The 15,395-nt window shown below is 34.7% G+C and overlaps 1 protein-coding gene across 4 annotated transcripts; it reads right to left on the reverse strand.

The window, feature by feature from the left end:
• Nucleotides 1–170: 170 nt before the first annotated feature.
• On the reverse strand, nt 171–14,860 carry LOC149610464 (moesin/ezrin/radixin homolog 1-like). 4 transcript variants are annotated; one of them, XM_089858920.1, is made up of 10 exons: nt 14,576–14,855; nt 13,794–13,909; nt 12,653–12,748; nt 12,475–12,579; nt 10,945–11,198; nt 8,312–8,458; nt 7,958–8,218; nt 5,122–5,618; nt 4,893–4,999; nt 171–2,815 (listed from the first exon to the last, which is right to left on the reverse strand). In XM_089858920.1, the coding sequence occupies exons 2-10, from the start codon at nt 13,887–13,889 to the stop codon at nt 2,651–2,653; spliced, it is 1,728 nt and encodes a 575-aa protein (XP_089715046.1). In that variant the 5' UTR covers nt 13,890–13,909; nt 14,576–14,855; the 3' UTR covers nt 171–2,650. The 4 variants fall into 4 exon arrangements, with proteins under 4 accessions (XP_089715046.1, XP_089715047.1, XP_089715048.1 ...); XM_089858921.1 differs by having other exon boundaries at nt 4,893–4,996; nt 14,576–14,845; XM_089858922.1 differs by lacking the exon at nt 171–2,815 and adding an exon at nt 4,290–4,730 and having other exon boundaries at nt 14,576–14,860.
• Between the last annotated feature and the right edge of the window lie 535 nt (nt 14,861–15,395).

Consider the following 15,395-nt stretch of genomic DNA (forward strand, 5'->3'; position numbering starts at 1 on the left):
TTAGTTACATCGAAATGGTCTATTTTCCCCCCTCTCGACGGGCCTGCGCGCGAAACAGATAACCCAAGGCGCCCATCCCCGTGGTGCTTGGTTCTCTACTGGAATTAATGGAATAGTCTATATTTTCCATTGACCCCTTGATGTTCAAATAATTATTTCAATATTTGAAATTTTGATTTAAACTTTTTTTTATTTAACTAGCTTTACATAAAATCTTAACTCATGGACTTATAAAAAAAACGTACAGTTTTTTCGTTTTTTAATTAAGATATTCAGCATTTATACTGAAACAAAAAAAGGACTATTATTTTGGCAATATTCCTTTTTTTCCAAATTTCTTGTCTTCATTTTTTTTTAATATATATAGGAGGGTTTATAATTTTTAAGTAACCAGATTGTTGGATGGAAAATTAAAAATTAAGGGGGGAGGGGAGGGGGATGGTTTTTGAGTAATTAATAAATTTATAATTTAATCAGATCCACTAGGAGATAAATTTATTAACTCGTCAAGTAGGGTAGAGAATTTCAAGAGTTAAATCACATTTTATTTATTTTTAACTCTATTAAAAAATTCTCATTTAATTTTTAACCGGTTTAACTGTGACGTAGTAGTAGGGGTAGGGGTTAATACAGATTCGATAAATTTAAATTTAAATTTTAAAGAAAATTAACCATATATATCGATAATCAAAAAGAAAAATAAATTTCTTAATTTCTTAATTTGATCATCGTTTTTTTTTTTTTTTTCCCCAAAAAATTATGTAAAAATTACAAAATTTTTAAGTTTTATCGAACTTTTTTTTTTCTTATATCTGAATATAGAGTATACAATGATGTAAAAACTTTGGGAAAAAAGGCACAAGTTGATTTTTTTTTTCTCTCCAACATGAACAAGTTCAACATACATTTTATGACAATTTACTTTTTCAGTTTCTTTTTAATTCCTCATAGGCGCAAAAAAATTAATTAAAATATACTAAAACCATTTTTTTTTTCTTTTTTTTTAGGCTGGGAAAAAATATTTTATATACTTACTAATTTATACCTAAATTTAATTACTTAAGGTCCTAATTAAATCCGATTATTAACCTTTTCTTGCATCCTTTGAATTTAATCATTTATTATTTTTAAATTAAATTAACAAGATTTTTCTTAATTTTTTTATTTTTTAAATATAGTTCGTTTTTTTTTATAAAATTTTAAAGTTAAATTTGATATTTTTTATTTTATGTAGTGGGCCTTTTAACCTTTTCCTTTTAAAACAGTCTCTTATTATTATTATTATTATTTATTTATTTCTTGTATTTTTTTTTATTCTTTTTATTAAGAAAATAGAATATGGAAGTCCTTTATCGTTTCTTATATTAAAGATTTTGGGGGGGGTTTTTTTGCGAAAAAATTTCTCCCGATGATTTTATTTTAAATTTATAGTTTTTTTTAAACCCAAAATACTAATAATAATAAAAAATCTCGCCTTGCCAACAAAAAAAAAGGAATACTTAACATCTGATTAATTCATTATTCTTTTAATCAAAATGAGGAAAAAAAATTATGACGATGTAAAAAAATTCTCCCATTTTAAAAAAGTTCCCGTTTCAATTGGTCCGATTTAACGCTCTCGCTATCTTTGCTACGCAGTGTGTTTTTTTTTTAGAAAATACTTTTCACGATAAGTTAGTTTAAGCGAAGAGGGGAAATATTTGTTTTCAAGTTTGCGAACAATCATTCCAGATTTATTTACCCTGTACACACAAAAAATTTAAGTCCTTTAGAAGCTACTGTGAACGATAACTTCTCAGTCAAATTCACTAATGACTTTTCAACAGCCAAGGCTTAAGTTGGGACGTTTATATTTTCAAAAATACTAATTATTATTCAAGTAAATTACTCCAAATCCGGAAAAACTGTTCTCAAACTCAATCTAATTAAGTTTAAAGCATGCTAAGGTGAAAAACTAACTACGCAAAAACGATTCCCCTCTCCTATGTTACATTAATTAAACATAAAAAATATTAATTAATTAATATGGAATGCAATTCGTTTTATATTAAAAAAAATAATAAATCAGCCCAAAATAAGGATTAGAGAGTTAATACCTACAAAAATTAGTTTTTAAACCAAAATAAAATGGTTATGAATTAATTATATTTAATTTGTTTTTCTTTAAAATAAAGCGCTTATTAATACAGCCAAAAGCAAGAGCAGAAAGTTGATTGATTGGTGGACTCGTGAAATGAATAAATTATGAATTTATATTTTTGGGATGGTGTTACTAAGTGGAGGGTTATCTAATTTAATTTTCTTAATTTTTATTTTGGGAGGAAAAACATAAAAATAAAAATAACGGAAGAAGGACGTGGAACAAACAAACAAATTGAAAGGGGATTGTTTTTATTATATTAAAGAATAGCCAAGTCCAATCTGGATGTAGATGTTTTTCTTTCATTTTCTTTTTTATGGTTAATTCAATGTTTTTAACTTTATAATAAATTTAAATTTAATGCTTGTTTAAAACAACCGATTGAAAATAATCTTTCGCTAAGAGATTTTTTTTTTTTTTTTTAACGATGGATGGTGTTTTTGTTTGGGGGGAGAGGAAAACAATAATAATAAAAAAAATGTTTCACTTTCCTCAATTTCTTCTTCCTTATTACATGTTTTCGAATTGGTCGACCCTTCGTTTTGTGTTACCCTTACGGATTTCTCGCAACGTCTTGTACTTATCTCGTCCTTGCCTGACATTCTCTTGATGGAGAAGATCGTTCTTGGTCAATTTGGCATCGTCCTTGGATACCGCTAACTCCTTGCTCAACATCTGATTACATTTCAAAAAACGGAAGGAAGCAAGTTGATTAGAAACAACATTAATTGTTTAATCGCGATTAGTTGGATTTATACTAGTCATACCAACTATGCATTTTGCAATGCCTTATCGTAATGTAAATCGTAAATGTTCTAAACTTGTTAGAATCTACACATTAAATCAGAAGTAAGATGAGACTAGAAGTAAAGAGCTCTAGCAATGGTAATAGATCGTGGCATTAGTGAACAAATTTGAGGATTTTATGCCGCTTCCATCGCGCCTACACTAGAGAAAAAAAAATTGGCTTGAGTTCCAAAAACATTTCCTACCCCCTTCCCCTCAACCTAAAGCCGCGGAACACGGACGCGGGAGCTTGAATCTAGTTCTGCCGTCTACCGCCGCCCACGAGCGTCTCACGTTTTGGAGAGAGGGAAAATTCAGAAACAGCTACCAGAGGGCCAACCGTTTGTGTGTTATCAAGAATATTCACTTTTGCCGAGTGAAGAATTTGGTTAGCTCAATACTTCTAGTCTCATCTTACTTCTGGTTAAATTTATGTGACGAGAGTTTGTAGCTATGAAAATTAAGGCATTGATTTAAGGCAATATAGACCATTTCGATGTAACTGCCTTCCATCTCCTCACTTTTTGGCGCCTGCACTGTAGTCTCTTTGCAGGGTTCGTACGAAATTTTTACATTGAAAATCCCTGACTTTTCCAGGTTATTCCTGACCAAATTTTGGCAATATCCCTGACCATTTTAAGGTGCTTACCAGAGCCCATTTCATAACACCTGTCCCATATTTTGTATTTCTCGAAGCATTGTTTGATACACCAAACGAAATCCCTTTAAATCTCTGACTTTTTCCCCTAATTTTCATATCCCTGACTTATCCAGGTTCCGTACGAACCCTGCTTTGTATCATAGGAGTGCGCAGAGATGACAATGTATAATAAAGTTCAGCTAGCTAATTGGACCAAGTCATCTTGCGACTTATTGCCACTTATCTAACGCCTTTACAATGCATAGAGATGTGGTGGCTAGCCCCTATGCCACAGCTAACCGACAGCGCCCTATACTAACTATTACCGTTAACCTCTGCAAGTTTTGATGGAAAGGAGAAACCGGGTTAGACCGCGGAGGAAAACTCCTTTAACAAGCGGGGAGAGAACTTGCAAACTCTACGCAGAAGGATTTCTTCCCAGATTTTCATCCGGTGCCACAGTCCGGGATCGAACCCGGGATCCTCTTGCTGCGAGGCGAAAGCGCTAACCGCTACGCCACCCCACCTATATGTCCCGATACTGAGGGTTGCCTAACACCTTTTTTACATCGAAAAGGTCTTTTTATTGCAGAGAAACCAACGCACAAGAGCAGGGCGGCCATGATAGGGTAAATCCCTCCCAACAAAAAGCACCGCCAGACAAAGCCAGAGTTCACTACACGCGGAGCGAAGAAATTAACATTATGGGTGGGTGGGGGGGGGTTCTCTCTTGCGGTGTTAGCTTCTCAGCTGGAATTATTGAAATGATCTAATGGGACTGAGAAATAAACAAACCTGTGCATTCAGGGAATGGATGAAGGAAATAATACCCCCAACCCAACAGGTTAGTTTGGGAATCACTCTTCATGGTTAATTTTGGAATGGAAGGTTACAGGGACCTTAATTTTATGAACTGACGGGTTTCCCCCCATTTAAAACATTAATTATTCCATAAAAAAACAAATAATAGTAATAAATAGTAAATAAATAAATAAATAATCAAATGAATAAAAAAAAATAAAAACGTTTTTGGGTGAAAAGTAACGATTTAATTTAGACATAATGAAATGTCTTAATATTTGAGATCTTCTGGTTTGATACTATAGTTTAGTAAAAATTAGGCTGGGCCTAAATAAATAATACTATTTATAAGGCCTGTTCGGTCTAATTAAAAAAAAAAAAAGAAATTAGCAAATAAATAAATAAAAACGTAAAATAATAAATAAAAAAATGAGATATCATGCTGTTTTGGGCCCCAAATACCAGTGGAATACTTATCATTATTCACAAGTTCATTAGAAATGTATATTTTTCAACGTATCGCACCTTTAATTGATCTTGGAGGTGCCTTTCTTTGGAAACTTGAGTTTTACGGTCTTCTTCGGGACGTGGTAAGTTAAGAGAAACGTCATCGCCTGTCAAATCCGCACCTGCTTGTCCCGTAATCAATTTGAAAGAATGCGTGTTAATTACTTTAAATCACAAAAACTATCACTGCCGACAACAACAACAACAACAACAACAACAACGAGCGTTAAACCCAATTCAAACTTACCAATTTCACCATTGGTCATCATCTCATCATCATTTTCATCGTTTTCATCCTCAAAGACATGGATATTTTGAGGAGTGGTGGCGGCGACGAGAGCGGCGGTGGCTTCCTCCTGCCTCTTACGAGCTTGTTCAACCTCGTCTTGAAGCTTTTTCGTTTCCTCGTCTTTTTCGTTGACTTCCACTTGTATTCTCTGTACTTCCTCTTGTTTTAATCGGATCTCTTCTTCTAGTCGCGCCTTTTCTTCGGCTTCCATTTGCTTATCCTCCTTCAATTTGATCATGAGGGCTTCGAGCTCGTTCTGTTTCTTCTCGAGATCTTCCTTGGCGGCTTGCATCAATTTTAGCTGCTCTTCCAGGCGACGGATGGTTTCTTGAGCTTCGGTCAACATTTCTTGCCTCTTTTCCATGTCCTCCATCATGGCCTTCAGACGTTCCGCGTATTCCTGTTGCTTCTTCTCAGCTTGTTCTCGAGCTTCCATCTCTCGCCTTAATTTCTCTCTAAGGTAAGAAAAGGATGGGATGTGATAAACATTTATGATTGCGTGTATGGATAAATAAATAGGTAACAGTTCATATTCCCCAATGTTTATCACAAATCATTATAATAATTTCACTTTCCCAAAACATGATATTCCAATACATTTCATACAACTTTTGGAAAACCGACTTCACCAAATTTTTTCCCACATATGGACGGAATGTTAACGAACATTTTGCGTAATTACTCGACCCCTGTTAGTACCGTTGGAAAGAGGCCAAATAGGACCATAACATACTCAAAGGACACCCCCAAATCTCTAATAGAACCAGCCTCCAAAGTCGCGTGTAATTAAGCCCATGTTAATCCCATGAAAGTAATGTTAACGAGCATTTTGCTCAATTACTCAGTCCCTGTTTGCTGTACGCCAAGTGTTTACTAGCGTTGAAAAGGGGATAAATTGGACTATAATATATTCAAAGGGCATCCCCGTATCTCTAATAGAACCAGAGTTACGAGCCTCCAAAGTTGCATGTAAATAAGCCCATGTTAATCCTATGGAGGGAATGTTAATGAACATCTTGCTTAATTACCCGACCTCTGTTTGCGGTAACCCAAAGTATTTGCTACTGTTGGAAAGTAGACAAATGGGACTATAACATACTCAAAGGACATGCCAGTATCTCTAATAGAACCGGAGTTCTGAGCCTCCAAAGTTCCGTATAATCGGAGCCTACGTTAATAAAGGCCCGCGCATACTGGCTTTCCAGGATTTTTTTTTTGGCATTTTAGTTCGCCGCGTGTCTCCGCTTGGTGCGCTCTTAAGAGTACGGTTTTAAATTTAAAATTGGTTTTCGCGGGCGATTGCAACGTGTGTCGCAATCCAAATCCCGTTTCGTGCAGAGAGCCAGAGAGCAGAAGCATAAGTGCTGGGTTGGAGCCGCTGGATCTTTCCAATAAGAATTATAAATTCTATCTTTCAAATAAGAATTATAAATTTTATCTTTCCAATAAGAATTATAAAATTTATCTTTCTAACTATAAATATAAAATTGATTTTTCTAACTATAATTATAATATTTATCTTTCTATAATATCTTTCTAATTATAATAATATATAATGAATATTTGCGACTCCAACATTAAAATAAAAATTTCAATCAGAGCCTACGTTATTATAAATTTTATCTTTATAATAATCATTATTATAAATTTTATCTTTCTAATAATAATTATTATAAATTTTATCTTTCTAATAATCATTATTATAAATTTTATCTTTCTAATAATCATTATTATAAATTTTATCTTTCTAATAATAATTATTATAAATTTTATCTTTCTAATAATAATTATTATAAATTTTATCTTTCTAATAATAATTATTATAAATTTTATCTTTCTAATAATAATTATTATAAATTTTATCTTTCTAATAATAATTATTATAAATTTTATCTTTCTAATAATCATTATTATAAATTTTATCTTTCTAATAATCATTATTATAAATTTTATCTTTCTAATAATAATTATTATAAATTTTATCTTTCTAATAATAATTATTATAAATTTTATCTTTCTAATAATAATTATTATAAATTTTATCTTTCTAATAATAATTATTATAAATTTTATCTTTCTAATAATCATTATTATAAATTTTATCTTTCTAATAATCATTATTATAAATTTTATCTTTCTAATAATAATTATTATAAATTTTATCTTTCTAATAATTGTTATTATAAATTTTACCCTTCTAATAATAATTATTATAAATTTTATCCTTCTAATAATAATTATTATAAATTTTATCTTTCTAATAATTGTTATTATAAATTTTATCTTTCTAATAATTGTTATTATAAATTTTACCCTTCTAATAATTATTATTATAAATTTTATCTTTTAAATAATAATAATTATAATGATATATAAGAAATGCATGCGTTTCCTTATATAAAAAATATTTTAGTCAAAACAATTTTATGCATGATCCCTCTAATCTTCCCGCTCTACAAATTCAAATAAATGGAAGATCCCTTAACATTTACTATCTAAAAGCGCCACCTTTCGAGAATCAAGCGCAAAAAACAAGCTGGCGCGTCCTTTCAATGCCGCCCATAGCCAGAAGGCTATGCGCAGGCCTTGATTAACGTAGGCTATAATATTATAATTAATAGGCCTACCATTTTAATAACAACAGAAGTGGGTTTTTTATAGTTGAAGCAACCCTTTTGCAGCAAATTTCCCTGAGTTTTTCAGGTTTGTATGAACTCTGTCAATGTCCAAACCATAATGTCTAGCTACTTCCCAAAGACACGCCCCATTCCACAAAAATAAAAAACTATCAAACCTCTCTTGTTGTTTGGAAAGCTTCTCTTCCCTAGCTTGGGCCTTCATTTGTTGGACTTCGATAGTGTCAGGCTTGCGCCTTCTCATGTAAAGCTCGTGATTTCCCATACAGAGAGCCAAAATACGCTTATTGATGCGCAGACGTGGGGCGAAAAAGATAAAATCGGGAGCCTTTTTGTCAATAGGCTTAATGACGAATTTCCTATCATTGAAAGCGATGTTTCTAATTTCACTCCACGGGAAGCCAATCTTTGGCGTCAATCTTTAAGAAAAGCGAAAACGTTTCAATTAATTCCGAGTGGCAACCGCTGAAATAAATAAATCAAAAAGAAAAAAATAAATACTGAAAACTAACTTGTCATCTTTCTCATAAATATTTAAACCAAGCGCGTCGACACCCAGCCAAAGATCCGTTCCTTTCTTATTCTTAATTTCAAAGTAGTTCACTCCGTACATTTCAAGATCTTGCGCTATTTTAAGGTATTCCATCATGGCATCTTCCCTGCAATTATTTAAAGAAAAATTAAAGATAAGCGGTTTATTATTAAATATTAACGTTAACTTTTTTCTATACAGCTGACATCTGTTAAGTTTTTCCCATACATATTTCCCTGAGCTTTCCAGGCTTTTTTCCCCATATAATTCCTTGAGTTTTCCTGGTTTTTTCCCCCCAATATTCCTGGTTTTCCCCCCAATATATTTCCCCCAATTTTCCTGGTTTTTTCCCCCCAATTTTCCTGGTTTTTTCCCCCCCAATATATTTCCCCCAATTTTCCTGGTTTTTCCCCCCCCCCAATATATTTCCCCTAATTTTCCTGGTTTTTCCCCCCCAATATATTTCCCCTAATTTTCCTGGTTTTTCCCCCCAATATATTTCCCCCAATTTTCCTGGTTTTTTCCCCCCAATATATTTCCCCCAATTTTCCTGGTTTTCCCCCCCAATATATTTCCCCCAATTTTCCTGGTTTTTCCCCCCAATATATTTCCCCCAATTTTCCTGGTTTTTCCCCCCCCCCAATATATTTCCCTCAATTTTCCTGGTTTTCCCCCCCCCAATATATTTCCCCCAATTTTCCTGGTATTTCCCCCAATTTTCCTGGTTTTTCCCCCCCCCCAATATATTTCCCCCAATTTTCCTGGTTTTTCCCCCCCCCAATATATTTCCCCCAATTTTCCTGGTTTCCCCCCCCCAATATATTTCCCCCAATTTTCCTGGTTTCCCCCCCCCCAATATATTTCCCCCAATTTTCCTGGTTTTTCCCCCCAATATATTTCCCCCAATTTTCCTGGTTTCCCCCCCCAATATATTTCCCCCAATTTTCCTGGTTTTTCCCCCCCAGTATATTTCCCCTAATTTTCCTGGTTTTTCCCCCCAATATATTTCCCCTAATTTTCCAGATTATTTCCCCTAATTTTCCAGATTTTTCCCCCCAATATATTTCCAGATTATTTCCCCTAATTTTCCAGATTATTTCCCCTAATTTTCCAGATTTTTCCCCCCAATATATTTCCCCTAATTTTCCAGATTTTTTCCCCCCAATATATTTCCCCTAATTTTCCAGATTTTTTCCCCCCAATATATTTCCCCTAATTTTCCAGATTTTTTCCCCCCAATATATTTCCCCTAATTTTCCAGATTTTTTCCCCCCAATATATTTCCCCTAATTTTCCAGATTTTTCCCCCCCAATATATTTCCCCTAATTTTCCAGATTTTTCCCCCAATATATTTCCCCTAGTTTTCCAGGTTTTCCCCCCCCAATATATTTCCCCTAGTTTTCCAGGTTTCCCCCCCCCAATATATTTCCCCCAATTTTCCTGGTTTTCCCCCCCAATATATTTCCCCCAATTTTCCTGGTTTTTCCCCCCAATATATTTCCCCCAATTTTCCTGGTTTTTCCCCCCCCCAATATATTTCCCTCAATTTTCCTGGTTTTCCCCCCCCCAATATATTTCCCCCAATTTTCCTGGTATTTCCCCCAATTTTCCTGGTTTTTCCCCCAATTTTCCTGGTTTTTTCCCCCCCCCCAATATATTTCCCCCAATTTTCCTGGTTTTTCCCCCCCCCCAATATATTTCCCCCAATTTTCCTGGTTTCCCCCCCCCCCAATATATTTCCCCCAATTTTCCTGGTTTCCCCCCCCCAATATATTTCCCCCAATTTTCCTGGTTTTTCCCCCCAATATATTTCCCCCAATTTTCCTGGTTTCCCCCCCCCAATATATTTCCCCCAATTTTCCTGGTTTTTCCCCCCAGTATATTTCCCCTAATTTTCCTGGTTTTTCCCCCCAATATATTTCCCCTAATTTTCCAGATTATTTCCCCTAATTTTCCAGATTTTTCCCCCCAATATATTTCCAGATTATTTCCCCTAATTTTCCAGATTTTTCCCCCCAATATATTTCCCCTAATTTTCCAGATTTTTTCCCCCCAATATATTTCCCCTAATTTTCCAGATTTTTTCCCCCCAATATATTTCCCCTAATTTTCCAGATTTTTTCCCCCCAATATATTTCCCCTAATTTTCCAGATTTTTTCCCCCCAATATATTTCCCCTAATTTTCCAGATTTTTCCCCCCCAATATATTTCCCCTAATTTTCCAGATTTTTTCCCCCAATATATTTCCCCTAGTTTTCCAGGTTTTCCCCCCCCCCAATATATTTCCCCTAGTTTTCCAGGTTTCCCCCCCCCCCAATATATTTCCCCTAGTTTTCCAGGTTCCCCCCCAATATATTTCCCCTAGTTTCCCCCCCCCAATATATTTCCCCTAGTTTTCCAGGTTTCCCCCCCCCCAATGTATTTCCCCTAGTTTTCCAGGTTTTCCCCCCCCCCAATATATTTCCCCTAGTTTTCCAGGTTTTTCCCCCAGTTTTGCAGGTGTTTTTCCCATATATTATTTCCCTGAGTTTTTTTGTCAACTATTTATTTCCCCGAGTTTTCCAGGTTTGTATGAACCCTGAGATATTAATCCAGGTAATGGTTGACTTACCTTGGCATACTCCTGTGTTCCGCCCACCAGTTAGTGATTCTCTCTTCCCATTGTTCTTTCGTAAGTTTGTGCTGATCCATAACTCGTTGAGGAAGGAGCCTGTCATTGCTTAAACATCCAGATTTGTGATGTTCCGTTAAATAGTCTCCGTATTTGGCTTGGACAGCGTAAGAGGCCAAGAGAACAGACGTTTCGGGAGGGCAGTAAATTTCGTCACTTAGAATGGCATTTTTAACTTGTAAATAAAACAAGCGCTGAAAAACCAAATAAAACACATTCATAATTAGTTACCATTGTTCAAAGAACACTTTCTTACATTTCCCATGAAACCCTCATTACTAGTTATCTTTGTTATAAGAACATTTTTTCACATTTTACTTGAAACAGTGATTACTAGTTTTTTTTCGAAGAACACTTTCTTAAACTTCCCACTAAACACTGGTTACCATTATTCAAAGAACACTTTCTTAACATTTCCCACGAGACATTAATTATTAGTTATCTTTGTTTGAAGAACATTATCTTAAGTTTCCCATGAAACCCTGATTACTAGTTATCATTGTTTAAAGAACACTTTCTTAAATTTCCCATGAAACCCTGATTACTATCATTGTTTAAAGAACACTATCTTACATTTCACATGAAACACTGATTACTATCATTGTTTAAAGAACACTATCTTACATTTCACATGAAACACTGATTACTATCATTGTTTAAAGAACACTATCTTACATTTCACATGAAACACTGATTACTATCATTGTTTAAAGAACACTATCTTACATTTCACATGAAACACTGACTAATAGTTATCTTTCTTCAAAGAACACTATCTTACATTTCACATGAAACACTGACTAATAGTTATCTTTGACATTTTGTTACATTTCAAATCAAACACTGGCTACTAGCATCTTTTTTCAAAGAACACTGCCCACTTTCTTACATTTCCCAGTCAACTAGTTTTCTCTGTTCAAAGAACATTTTCTTACATTTCACATGAAACACTATTTACGAATGATAGAGGAGTAGTACCCATATAATTCCGGTTGCATTTCAGACCCCTTTTTTTGGGAAATAACCCCACATTTAACTAAATATAATACAAAAAAGGTTCAGATAATAATATAAATAACCTTCCGATAAAAACAAAACCATCAATAAAACCTTCCCACTACCTTTCACAATATCTCATCAAAACAGCGAAGCGAAGACAAAAAAACCAAAAAAAAAGAAATGTTTGAACTGTTTAACAACCAAACTATGCAAACCACCTCCCAAAAAATTCCATTATAAGGACTCATACCCCACAAAAAGAAAATTCTAGCAAAACAATGACCTATTTAGGGCGAGCTTTGTTTAACGTTAAAAGAGAGGAAGTTAGTAGTAATAGGTAACATTCAATTGCTTATAATTAATCTTTAGACTTCCACAGTTTTTAAATACTAGTGAAAACAAGACTTTGATCCCGTCCAATGCAAAGAAATCAGAAGTACATGTAATAAAACTAAAAACAAATTCACTTACGACTGTAATATCCTGAATAAGTTCTTCCGCTACATCTTCAGGGTAAAATTTGCCACGGAATTTGAACTGCAGTGGATTTTCTTTCTTGACATCTTGGTTTAATACCTTTAAATGTGAAGAAACGTTAAAACTATTTCTAATTTTAACTAGGTCTATATTTGTTAATTTTTAAGCTTACCTTCTTGTTCAACTTCAACCACGTGGAATATCCTTTACTGTCTGTATATTGGAGTCCGAAAAACCATATTTCCCTTAAACCTATCGTTTTAACAACCTAAGGAAATGGTATTAAGAAATTTGTATAAATTAAACTGAACCATTACTGATAACAAACTAAAACATAATCGCCTATCAATCACAATCACAACTCAACAGCACTTTATCTCACATAACTATCAACACTTGACAAGTTTCAAAATTCCCTGATATTGTCAGAAATGATTAGTTTGGTTTTAGAATTCCCTGATGTTTTTTCCACCCTATGCCCACATTATTCTAGTTCCAATTCAAAACTTCCTCATTTTACAGTTCAGGGTTCACACAACTTTTGGAAAACAAATTTCCCTGAGATTTCCAGGCTTTTCCCCATATACTTCCCTGAGTTTTCCATGTTTTTCCCTTATATAGAATATCTTATGGATCAAATGTTATCGAAAGAGGGGGGGGGGGTAAATAGGACTATTACATACTCAAAGGACATGTGCCTCCAAAGTGTAGTGTAACGTTAATCCTATGAAGGGGATGTTTACGGACATTTTGCTTAATTACTCGGCCCCTGTTTGTCGTAGCCGTACGTTTTTAGTATCGTTAGATGGGGGATAAATAGGACTATAACATACTCAAAGGACATCCCCGTATCTCTAACATAACCAGAGTTATGCGCCTCCAAAGTTTAGTGTAATGTTAATCCTATGGAGGGGGGTATGTTTATAAACATTTTGCTTAATTACTCTGCCCCTGTTTGACGCAAATTTCCCTGATTTCCCTGAATTTTACAAAAAATTCGAAATTTCCCTGAGGTTTTTGTCAGCTATTTATTTCCCTGATTTTTCCAGGTTTTCCCTGTTTTCCAGGTTTGTATGTGCTTAATACCTTCCCCGCTTTTGCTATGGTTTAATTCTTAAATTTAGCATGAGCGAAGCAATATCCTATTCGCTAAATTTCTCAAATTACTGTTACAAGGTCGGGAATAAGAGGAAGGGATCAGTTTATAATCTACTTCATGTCATTTAACTTAGTTTTTGCTCATATAACTTCCCAGGCATAAAAAAACGAAGACCCAGTTCCAAATAAATGAAAAATAAAAAAATTGGTCTTACTTGATCGAATAATTGTTTGCCAGTGGTATTGGGTTGGATGGCAAACTCCAACTCCGCATCCATAGTAGTAACCCGTACATTGACAGGTTTCGGCATTTTTGAATTATTGAAGTGTGCTGTTGCAATACAGAAACACTTGTAAGTAACTACATACAGTTTTAAAAACAGAAAATGAAACTGACGGAATTGGAAGGGAATTTCATGGGGAGATTTTTCAATAACAACAACTGTAATAACAACCCTGTTTGATTTAAGCAAATTACATTGGGAAAACCATACACCTACACGAAAGAACACTAAAACGAGGAACGTTTCGAGGCCGGGTTTAGAATTTCCCAAAACATTTAACACCCATAAAGTACGTGACCTATTCTCCACCGCTAAATATGCCAACACCGAAATTCACCCTTACCTCCTCCAATCTTGGCTAATTATATTTACATTATACTATTAATTGAATGTAAAAACTACTTTAAACGATAGACTAACACTTAAACAATAATTTAAACCTAACGGATGAAACTAATTCGTAAAAACACTTACAATACGAATGTAACGAAACTAAATCTAGGCGTTTCCTATAGACGTTAGGCCTTGGTTTCTATGTAAAAGCCATTGCACGAAATTCACGTAAGGCCGAAACTTCCCCGAATGGAGGGAAAATTTTTGTACAACCGAGGCTTAACTCGTGCCGATCGGCGTTGACCGAAATAGGCGTTACCGCGGTTAAATTTTACAATTTAAGTACTGATATGTTATAAAGTAGCGAGTTAATAACTTACCAAAACAGGAACAAAAACTTTCGGCGAGAAAGTATCGATGGCTTCGATTAGACCACCGGAGCTTTCGTTACGAACTTCGAGAAAGACTGATGCAAAAAATAAGGTGGCTGCCGGGGAACGTAAAAAAGAGTGCGAATCGCACTACACTACTCCGTGTGAAAGCGACTACGCGGAGGTCCCGTTCCCGTTCTCTTCGTTCCAATAGCAAAATGATGACGCGATACGCTGCTCCAGCGTGGCACCAGTGCACTCCAATTCTCCGAACGTGGAACGCGGAGCGGCGGTTTAGCGGACAAATTCGATTCAAAGACAAAGCGCGCGGCAGGATTCTTTTTCAACAAGGCGGGGAGGTCCGGAGGGATTAGAGAGGGGAAATTCAACATTTATAAAATAATACTACTCTATTTACTTTTTCCAAATAGGAACAACCGAAGCGTAAACACGCAGCACGAACACCTCTACACCCCAGTCTGCACCCATCTCCCTCCCATTCTATAGGCCTACATTTGGCCTATTTTCTTACATAGTTCAGAAGTTGACCCATGAAATACACCCATAATTACCTATTTTTTATATAGCCTATCTAAATAATCTCTGGACCTTTCCCTTATCTATTTTTGCCCTATTTTTTGAGTAATTCGGTAGTATGAAAATAGTAACCTCGACAATTTAATCCTTCGCGATAATTTTCACACTGATTACGCCGGGTATTACATTTCACTACATTTCCCGTTATTAAATCAAAGATTTCAAGATTATCTCGCAATCTATTTAACGAGAACTCTTCCATCCATAGTAAATTATTATGATGAGTTTCTAT

This window comes from Phalangium opilio, unplaced genomic scaffold (assembly GCF_054372755.1).
Source record: "Phalangium opilio isolate 3A_F unplaced genomic scaffold, DU_Popi_V2 ptg000329l_1, whole genome shotgun sequence".
NCBI classification, from domain to species: Eukaryota; Metazoa; Arthropoda; class Arachnida; order Opiliones; family Phalangiidae; genus Phalangium; species Phalangium opilio.

Excerpts from the sequence above, each read along its gene's own strand:
- LOC149610464 (XM_089858920.1), bottom strand. The coding sequence starts at position 13,889 with ATGCCGAAACCTGTCAATGTACGGGTTACTACTATGGATGCGGAGTTG. Across the intron at positions 12,749-13,793 it reads GCAAACAATTATTCGATCAA|GTTGTTAAAACGATAGGTTT; the intron begins GTAAGACCAATT and ends CCATTTCCTTAG. Across the intron at positions 12,580-12,652 it reads GGTTGAAGTTGAACAAGAAG|GTATTAAACCAAGATGTCAA; the intron begins GTAAGCTTAAAA and ends TCACATTTAAAG.